A 10262-nucleotide genomic window follows, 5' to 3' on the forward strand; every position below is an offset into this window, starting at 1 on the left:
CTCGCTGCAGAGCCCTGCTGTGCAGCTCTCTGTGGGTCAGTGTGTGAGGGTCCCTCCCTGTGCTGTGGGTCAGTGTGAGTGAGGGGCTAGTGTCGATGACAGTTTCTCCCACCTGTTGCCCCCAGACGATGAGGAGCTCTCGCTGCAGAGCCCTGCTGTGCAGCTCTCTGTGGGTCAGTGTGTGAGGGTCCCTCCCTGTGCTGTGGGTCAGTGTGAGTGAGGGGCTAGTGTCGATGACAGTTTCTCCCACCTGTTGCCCCCAGACGATGAGGAGCTCTCGCTGCAGAGCCCTGCTGTGCAGCTCTCTGTGGGTCAGTGTGTGAGGGTCCCTCCCTGTGCTGTGGGTCAGTGTGAGTGAGGGGCTAGTGTCGATGACAGTTTCTCCCACCTGTTGCCCCCAGACGATGAGGAGCTCTCGCTGCAGAGCCCTGCTGTGCAGCTCTCTGTGGGTCAGTGTGTGAGGGTCCCTCCCTGTGCTGTGGGTCAGTGTGAGTGAGGGGCTAGTGTCGATGACAGTTTCTCCCACCTGTTGCCCCCAGACGATGAGGAGCTCTCGCTGCAGAGCCCTGCTGTGCAGCTCTCTGTGGGTCAGTGTGTGAGGGTCCCTCCCTGTGCTGTGGGTCAGTGTGAGTGAGGGGCTAGTGTCGATGACAGTTTCTCCCACCTGTTGCCCCCAGACGATGAGGAGCTCTCGCTGCAGAGCCCTGCTGTGCAGCTCTCTGTGGGTCAGTGTGTGAGGGTCCCTCCCTGTGCTGTGGGTCAGTGTGAGTGAGGGGCTAGTGTCGATGACAGTTTCTCCCACCTGTTGCCCCCAGACGATGAGGAGCTCTCGCTGCAGAGCCCTGCTGTGCAGCTCTCTGTGGGTCAGTGTGTGAGGGTCCCTCCCTGTGCTGTGGGTCAGTGTGAGTGAGGGGCTAAGCACGGGTTTAGATACAGAGTAAAGCTCTCTCTACACTGTCCCCCATCAAACACTCCCAGGGACAGGGACAGCACGGGTTTAGATACAGAGTAAAGCTCTCTCTACACTGTCCCGTTCTCCTTCTGTTTCCACCCCCCCTCCCGGCTCAGATTGAGAAGCTGGAAAGTAAGCTCACCCGAATTAGAGGGAAAGATTCCGCAGAGAAAAGGCGCAAGAGGAAACCGGAGAGAGGTGATTCGCTCGTGCTGCAGGGGCAGGAAGATCCCGAGGACGTGGATACTACCGAGCCAAAGAGAAACAAGTCCGAGACCCCCAGTCCAGCCGCCGTGAGCAGCCTTGTGTCAGGACAACAGGAGGGTGACCACCGGGACACTCAGAGTCCAGTCTCACACAACGGAGTGGAGGTTGGTCCGGCTTATTCACAATGCCCCAAATCCATCCCCTCCACAAGAGAGAGTCCCCGGTTCTCCCCCTGCCTTCCCCACAGGGGGATTCCTGGTCAGGCTGCTGCACACCCTCATCCCCCAATCCTGAAACACCACCTCCATCAGATCTGTCCCCCACTGCTACCCTGAAGCCAAATATTCTTCTCACCATATCACACCGCTGTCATGTCCTAGAAACAGCAGGAGTTGGTCACTCAGCTCATCGAGTCAGCTCCACCATTCAGTCAGACTGTGGGCTGATCATCCAACTCAGTCCCCTGTTCCCCACTTTAACCCCTTTTTTCTCTAAAAGCAATATCTGACTCCTCCCTGAAAAGTGTGGCAGCCCCGACCACTGTCTGTGGCAGAGAAGTTCACAGGCTGTCCACTCTCTGGCTAAAGACATTTCTCCTCCTCTCAGTCCCTCTCCTATTTCCTTCAGACAGTGACCCCCATGTTTCTCAACTCCCTGGTCTTTCACAGTGGAGATGCCAGAGCATTTTCGCCATTACCAACATCAGGCTGACCGCTTTTATCTTGCTCCCATCTCAGTTTCTCTCTTGGTGATGTGCGTATAGAATTCTTTTTACTAAGTTACCATCTTTTATAACACCGTGCTTTTTGTCCTGTGCAATAATTCTTCAGCTCTCTTAATTAATTTCTTTGAATTTTCCCTGTGTTTGAAGCGTTATTACCTTCAGACTGCTCGATTCCAATCCACTGCGATTGAATGGGGTTACCTGAATTCTGCTGCCTCTGTGTCTCCACACAGGGAGATACAGGACACATTCACTCCAAATCCAGCAGCGCCTCCGTTGTAACACTGTCTTCAATGGTTTTGAAACTCTTTGTAGCGTTTACTCCTTCCCTATCTCTGTCCCCTCCTCCAGCCCCTCCCTATCTCTGTGACCCTCTGAGGTTTTACCCATGTCTCTGCCTCTCTGAGTCTCTCTGCCCTTTTGGGCTGAGCTGCTGGAGCGTGTCTCTGCCAGCGCAGTCTGACAGTGTCTGAGGGATGTTCCTGGGCAGTGCTTGCGGTGTGTGTGTAAAATCTGCTGTAACGTTACAGGTTGTAGCAGCCTCCGGTTCCCTCTGTTTGGCTTGAGAGAGAGTGAGGCATGATCGCACATCTTGAAGCCTCACTTTGTTTTTTGATTTGATTTGTTAGAGCTGGATTGCGTGGCTGTTGCTGCTGGTCTCTCAATCAGGTTTTCTCTCTCTGTCTCTCTGTTCCAGCAGTTATGATTGAAGGGAATCCCCTCGGCATCTCATCACAGACTCTTGGCCAACCTGCCACACTGATGGATGGGGGCTGACTGGTGTCACCCTGCAAGGAGCAACTGCGAGAGAGGGCCGGGGGAGTGGAATCTGAGGGACAGGTCTGTGTCATTATTAGTGATCGACTTGGACAGGACATTCGGGAGGCTCACCTCGACGCTGAGATGATCTGAAGATATCTCCATCAATACAGGAAAGGATCAATATCCTCCCCACTCTGTCAGGATAATGGTCACCGATTTCTCTCTGCTACCTAACCCTCTCTGTATATCTGTTATAGCACCTACGCCCAGAAAATCCTCATGCTCTATCTCCAAATAAGGCTCAGGCACTACTTCTCTCACTATTGAATTCAGCAACTTCCTTCCCAGACTTTCTCTGTCACCTACTCAATACGCCCACACACTAATAATACTATATGGATTCAAAACTGTCGACTGCCTCATTCTGGACACCTCACAATCCCTCCCAGATCCACCTCCACCAGCACTAAGTGCAAGGCCATCCACTTCTGCCCTCACTCCTTCATCCCTTTCTCCTATTCCAAGAGAAACAGACTGGAATAGGACAGAAATGGCCAAGCCGGGTGGAGGAGTGCCCAATACCCATTCCTTACCTCCCCCCCCCCGACACCCGCCATGTGGGGAGGAACCTAGTACAAGATGAAGAGGACTGGGAAGCCTCGCGTGAAATTTCTGAAACATCCATGTCCCACTGACCGATTAAGGGGCAGTGCTGAGTGAAAGACAATTCTCACTGTAAACACACTGGCATTTCGAACGACAGTCCTTTAACTCCCCACCCCCACCCCCCAAATACATTTACCTCACTGCACAGAGATGAAGACACAGAAGTACACAGAATTATTTGTATCATCCCAAAATACGAACAAACACAATACATACAAGGAAATAGGCATACACACGCAGACATAGAGTCACACACAAATAGACACAAGCATAGATAGAAACACACAGGCTGATACACAGAAAGTCAAACGTAGATGCTCCCTACACGCACCCCTCCCTCCCGCACTGCTGTCCCTGCACACAAATCCCTCCAACTCCCACTCTGTCTGACATGTACAAGTTGCCCTGCTGTGCACATTCACTCCTGCACACTCGCCTGTGAGCGGGGAGAGGGTCTGTTTAGGAAATAGCAGACGGTTCTGCCTCCTCCCAATTTGTGCGTGCTCACATTCTCCTCCCACCCCCAGTGCGGTGGTCTTTCTTTTTTAATGAAATGTTTGTTGCCTGTTTTAATGGCTCACACTAAACCTTCAAGCTGCAGGGCTAGTGGTGGTAAGTCAGTAGGGGCCAAGTGACAGTAAAGTTATTGTTAAGCTCCTCGGTGTGAATTGTACAGTAAATGGTATCAGTTGAAGAAACGGCACAACTAATGTCTCCCACCCGACTCCCTTCTCTCTGTTGTCCTTCCCCTCCCCCTTACTGCATTGTAATTAAGAACTGCGTGTAATTAATTTGTTACAACTATTTGTTTTCTTTATTGCTTTTTGTTTTAGGGTTTCTTTCGGGTTATTCTAGAAATAAAACATTAGAGACGTGTTTAACAATGGCAGCTGTTTCTCTGGTTTAATTCCCTCTTTAAAGATGCCATGGTCGCTGAGAACCTATCCTTCTGATCAGCTACAGTCCACTGTGTGGTGTAGGGAAGTCCTGCAGGAGAGTTTCAGGATTTTGACATGGTGAAGACACTGTCACTCAGCATCAGGAAAGTTAGTGTATTAGGGGGCTCAGAGGGGAACTCTCCTCTGCATCTGCAGCCCTTGTCGTTTTGGGGCAGTGTGAGTCTCTGCAGTGCATGTTGTAGGGGGTTAGTGTGTCGATCAATTGCTGTAGGTGAATTGGCCATTTCCTATTTTCCAGGTACCACTGCAATGCAAGTTTTCTCCTTTTGTGTAGCTTCCCAAAGAGTCCAAATCCCCTCCGAATCACTGCATCATGACAGGGTGCTTTTACTGAATATATTAATACCGGACAACACAATGTGGCATAGTTTTCATACAGCTGTGTCTTCACCAGAAAACTCTTTCTCTGGGAATATAACTTGTGTGTAACTTTCACTCAACACACAATCAAATTCACTTCTCTCTTTGGGGTTGAGCAGGGTTCAAGACTGCAATTAAAACTCCCCTCTCAATATTCATGAGCCAGCAGTTGCTCTCTGTTCAGAAACAGAGATATTTTTCCATTCGTGGTTAGAGCTGCTGCTCATAAGAGTTTTTCTGACCCTTTGTCTAATGATTTGGGGGGAGCGTGGAGCTGGGTCCTGTCACAAAGATGAGCAGATGCTGGTGTGGTGACAGGAGTACAGAGGGGGACGCTGTCACAGCGAGGGTCCTGTCACAAAGATGTGGATCCTGATGATGAACTTGGTGGCCCGGCCCTGTCGGATCAGGGTCATCTCCACGTCGAGGAGGAACTCTCTGGGCTGCCGGGGAGGAAGCTGCAGGTAAACGAAACCCGTGTAGGGGTCCACCCGGCGGATGGCGAAGTGCAGGCCCTCGTTTCCACGGGTGATGCCTAGTAGGATGTTGTCCCCCACGTAGACAGGCGAGGGGCTGATGCGGAAGATGTCAACAGGTACCCGGACATTGGTGGGGAAGCTGAGCTGATAGTAGGTGATCCTCTGTGGCACCATCTGGCACTCGACATAACCTTGGCAAGACAGGCGCTCGCATTGGCTATAAAAATTTTTAAAGACATCAGGTCGTCAGTGATAGGCAGAGGCTGTACTCAAAACAAAGTGTACAGAATCTACTCCGTGCACTTCAGCAACTCCATCGCGCAGTGGGGGGGGTGGCTGCTGCTTAAATTCAAATCCCATTGAATTCCTAAACTGTGGAAGTAGGCCATTCAGCCTATCAAGTCCACACTGACCCACTGAACAGCTCCCCAGGGGAGGGGGGAAGAATTGAACCCAATGCCAACCATTGTGCCACCCCCCAGGAATTGCACAGTAACTTACGTCTGGCCCACCTTGCGGTAGTTGGGCGGGCACGCAAAGGACAGGCACTTGAATCCACCCTGGATGTTGAAGCAGGTCTCTGCCCCTGTGCAGTTGTGGGTTCCCAGCGTGCACTCGTCCAGATCTGGGAAGGAAATGGAGAGGCAGGGTCACTGCGCCGTAGGCAGGTAAACCACCAGTGCCCTGAGAATTATCATCACCGTTACAGTAAATGCCTCACCTTTGCAGTTCCTCCTGTTTTGGGCAAGGACGTAACCTTCAGGACAAGTACAGGTGAAGGAGCCAGGGCTGTTGACACAACGATAGGTACACAGGCTGGCAGAGGCCACTGAGCACTCGTCAATATCTGAACGGAGATGAGACAGTGAGAGAAAATACTCCTTTTGGAAATTCCCCAAGTGAGTGAGTGTGCCAACTCCCTCACCTCACAGTGAAACAAAGTTAGATTTATACTCCCAACTTTGATGATATGACGAGCTCTCTACCCCATGAAATTTTGGCTGAGACTCTGGAATGACATGTACCTGACAGGACTCACCTTCACAGGTTGTTCTGTCCAGCAGGTTCAGGGAGTATCCTGGCCAACAGTAACACTGATAGGACCCATAGACATTAGCACATTCCTGGCTACAGGCACCAGCCGCACACTCATCAACATCTGTAAGGCAGGAGGGAGAGGGAGGGTTGTGTTATTAACGATTGGGGGTGGAAATTAGGGGAGCACGGAGCAGCATCAGGTACCTTGGCAGTTCTTCCCATCCTCTGCGAGTTTGTAACCAGCCCCACAGGAACAGTGGTATGATCCTGGTGTGTTCTCACAGATATGGGCACACACACGTCCCCGGTACCTCTGGCACTCATTGATATCTGAGAGGGGAAAGGTCATCGGGTTACTCCCTGCTGGCGTCAAGACATGGATAATCCTGTGGCATTTGCTCCTAGCTATACTCTGTATATAAACCACCCTGAACCTTTTGATCAGATACCAGTCTGTAACTCCCTCCTGGATGTTTGAATGGAATACACAGTAATGCCCATACCTACACAGGCCCTGCTGTATGGCTCCATGTGGTAACCCTGTTGACAGTCACAACGGTAGCTCCCTGGAGTGTTGCGGCAAATCTGTTCATTACTGCAGCGGTGTATCCCCATCTGACACTCATCAATATCTGAAAGGCCAGAGGGACAACAGCATTGATTTCCCCACATGGCTGAAAGTGACCAGCAGCACATCAACTCAGGGTAAGGTAGACAGCGCACTGCTGCTGAGCTTACCAACACACCGGGTGTGGTCATCACTGGCCTGGTATCCCCGGCTACAGCTGATAATGGTCTGGAGGCAGCTGTATGACCCAATGGTATTGATGCAGTTGAAACCCTCTGCACACGGCTGGCTGAGATGCTCACATTCATTAGTATCTGAGAACGAGAGGCAGGAATAGTTATAGCATCGGAAACTTCCTCAGATACCAGTCTGTATCTCCCTCTCCAGAGAGCTGTTATTCTGTATATAAACTACCCTGAATCCCTCTGTTAGATTACAGTCTAATGGGCAGCACGGTGGCACAGTGGTTAGCACTGCTGCCTCACAACGCCAGAGACCCGGATTCAATTCCCGCCTCAGGCGACTGACTGTGTGGAGTTTGCACATTCTCCCCGTGTCTGTGTGGGTTTCCTCCGGGTGCTCCGGTTTCCTCCCACAGTCCAAAGATGTGCAGGTCAGGTGAATTGGCCATGCTCAATTGCCAGTAGTGTTAGGTTAGATGTAGGGGTATGGGTGGGTTGCGCTTCGGCGGGTCGGTGTGGACTTGTTGGGCCGAAGGGCCTGTTCCACACTAAGTAATCTAATCTAATCTAAACTCACTCCTGGGGATGTATACCACCCTCATCACCTTGGCTGAGATGAGTTCCCCTTCAAACTGAAACAGGGAACCCGTCCCAAAATGGCACTTACAAATACAGCTACCTTGAGCATCGAGAGTCAGTCCTGGTCCACACTGCGTTCTGTGGCGACAGATAAAGGAGCTAGGGGTGTTCGCAGATTAAATTCAGGTCACAGTGGCTACTGTTTTCCTGGCATTCATCAATATCTGTTTAGGTGAACAGCTCAGAACAGGGTTGGGGAAATGGCAACACTAGTCAGGGACAGCTAGCCCCATTCATTGTGGTAAGGACATCAAACCCTGTCAGAAATTCATTATCAGCTGGGAGAGATCTCGGTACACTGACTGCTGTCTCTCAGTCCCCTCTCTCTCTCTCTGAGGGAGATATGTGTTCACTGGACTGGTGTCTCTCAGTTCCCCCCCCTCCCCCCACACTCTGAGGGAGAGATCGGTACACTGACTGCTGTTTCTCAGTCCCTCCTCGCTTTCAGGGAGAGATCGGTACACTGACTGCTGTTTCTCAGTCCCTCCTCGCTTTCAGGGAGATATCTGTTCACTGACTGCTGTATCTCAGTTCCCCCGCCCCCCATCTCTCTCAGGGAGATATCGGTACCCTGACTGGTGTCTCTCAGTGCCCCCCTCTCTCAGGGAGATATCTGTACACTGACTGGTGTTTCTCAGTTCTCCGTTTCCCCCCCCCACCCCTTTCCTATACAGGAGAAGGAGTATTTAAGACAAGGGGCCTGATGGCCAGTACTTACCTTTACAGGTCCTGCCATCGCTCATTAATTGGTATCCAGTGTAGCATGAACACACAACCGCCGATCGCTCACGATGACACAACTGGGAGCAGTGATTGTCACCTGATTCCAAACAGAGAACCAAAATTCAATGTATCCTCCTGTCAGACTGAAAACCTACAACCATTTCCAGACGTGGACACTGCTGGAGGGTTGGTGCTCGGGGAGTGGGCACTGTCGCAGGTGGAACCTTGCTGAGGGCATCCTGGCCAAACTGATGATATGGGACATGATTGCAGGGGCTGCTTGTGGAGTCTTGCTGTGCACAAACTGGTGTTTCCGCATGCCTGCCCATCAACTAAAAACAAACTCCATGGAGGGGCTGAGAGGCGTTCCAGGACAGAGGGACGCTACCGAAATGCAAGTTTTCATGGTTTGAATTTAATCTTGACGCTGGAGTAAGGTCCAGTGATCGCAAATGATCCCCGTGCCTCCTCAACTCTCTAGATCTATGAGTGCAGGTTCATAGCTCCTTGAAAGTGGAATCACAAGTAGACAGGGTTGTGAAGGCAGCATTTGGTGACCTTTATTGGTCAGTGCATTGAGTATGGGAGGGGTTGGGAGGTCATGTTGTAGTGGACATTGGTGAGGCCACTATTGGAGTACTGCGTTCAATTCTGGTCTCCCTGCTATAGGAAAGACATTGTGAAACTTGAAAGGTGCAGAAGAGACTTACAAGGAGGGTTTGAGTGATCGGGTGAACAGGCTCGGGCTGTTTTCCCTGGATTGTCGGAGACTGAGGAAGGGGTGACCCTATGGAGTTATATAAAATCATGAGAGTCGTGGATAGGGTGAATAGTCAGAACCTTTCCCTAGGGCAGGGGAGTCCAAAACTATCGAGCATAAGTTTCCCCTCTCACGCTAAAGATTTAAAAGGGACCTGAGGGGCAACTTTTTCCACACGAGGGTGGTGCGTGTGTGGCATGAGATGCCAAAAGAAGTAGTGAAGGCTGGTACAATCCTGATGAAAGACTTATGCCCGAAACGTCAATTCTTTTCCAGCAACACACTCTCGAGGTTGGTACAATGACAACATTTGAAAGGTGTGTGGATGGAGACATGGATAGGAAGGATTTAGGGGGATATGGGCCAAATGCTAGCAAATGGGACTAGATTAATGTAGGATATCTGGTCGGCACGGACGAGTTGGACCGAAGGCTCTGACTCAGTGATATACAGCTCTATGACTTCCTGCCAACCCACACCTCAGCAATGCATAGCTCCCCCTGCGAGCTGATCGACCACGAGGGGCATCCCAACACAGGCCGGCCACATACCTGGGCAGCGAGTGTCCCAGTCGTCCTCTGGTGTGCGAGAGGCCTGAGTGGGGCCATTCCGCCCATTCTCCCTTCCCACTCCTCCACCCGATTCTGCTGGTGTCACAATTGGAGAAGCTCAGTTAGATGCAGAAGGTTCTGGAGGGTTTGGTGGGGGTGGGGGGGGGTTAACGATCTCAGCAGGCAGCATGGAAACGCCCCCCCACCCCACCCGCCTCCACATCATGTCAGTACCAGCTGGAGAACTCTCATTAATCCCATATTCCTCTGGGTTCTTTCCCTCTCCAATTCTGCGCTTTTCAACTCAACGAGGACATCTTTAATCCTCTCTGAAAAAATCCAAACAGTCCGACTGTTTCATGCAGGTCAGGTAGTGACCATCTCCTCCTCGATCTTCAATCCCTCACTATCAACATCCTGGGGGTTACCATTGACCAGGAACTGAGCTGGTACCCAGCCAGATCAATCCAGCGGCTACAGGAGCAGGTCAGAGGCTGGGAATCCTGCAGCAAGTAATCAGCACTGTCCAGGGACAGAACAATCCCCCCCACACTCGATCGCCACACTGACCCCCACCTTCAACACTCACTCCCTGCTCCCCCCCCACACTCGATCGACACACTGACCCCCACCTTCAACACTCACTCCCTCCCCCCCCACAGTCGATCGACACACTGACCCCCACCTTCAAC

At 51.5% G+C, this 10262-nt stretch overlaps 1 protein-coding gene across 4 annotated transcripts in view; it reads right to left on the reverse strand.

The window, feature by feature from the left end:
• Window positions 1–4180: 4180 nt before the first annotated feature.
• Window positions 4181–10262, reverse strand: part of LOC122547095 (fibulin-2-like) — a 7885-nt gene continuing 1803 nt past the window's right edge. The window contains exons 3-11 of one of the 4 annotated variants that reach the window (XM_043685672.1): window positions 9571–9663; window positions 8255–8356; window positions 6886–7029; window positions 6651–6779; window positions 6352–6477; window positions 6149–6268; window positions 5831–5956; window positions 5611–5734; window positions 4181–5326 (exon numbers count right to left, since the gene is read on the reverse strand). In XM_043685672.1, the coding sequence (XP_043541607.1) occupies window positions 4969–5326; window positions 5611–5734; window positions 5831–5956; window positions 6149–6268; window positions 6352–6477; window positions 6651–6779; window positions 6886–7029; window positions 8255–8356; window positions 9571–9663 (1322 nt within the window). In that variant the 3' untranslated portion in view covers window positions 4181–4968. Of the gene's footprint in view, window positions 5327–5610; window positions 5735–5830; window positions 5957–6148; window positions 6269–6351; window positions 6478–6650; window positions 6780–6885; window positions 7030–8254; window positions 8357–9570; window positions 9667–10262 lie in introns of all 4 variants that reach the window. The other 3 variants (XM_043685671.1, XM_043685674.1, XM_043685673.1) reach the window with 3 other exon arrangements.

Source organism: Chiloscyllium plagiosum, unplaced genomic scaffold (assembly GCF_004010195.1).
Source record: "Chiloscyllium plagiosum isolate BGI_BamShark_2017 unplaced genomic scaffold, ASM401019v2 scaf_247, whole genome shotgun sequence".
Lineage (NCBI taxonomy): Eukaryota > Metazoa > Chordata > Chondrichthyes > Orectolobiformes > Hemiscylliidae > Chiloscyllium > Chiloscyllium plagiosum.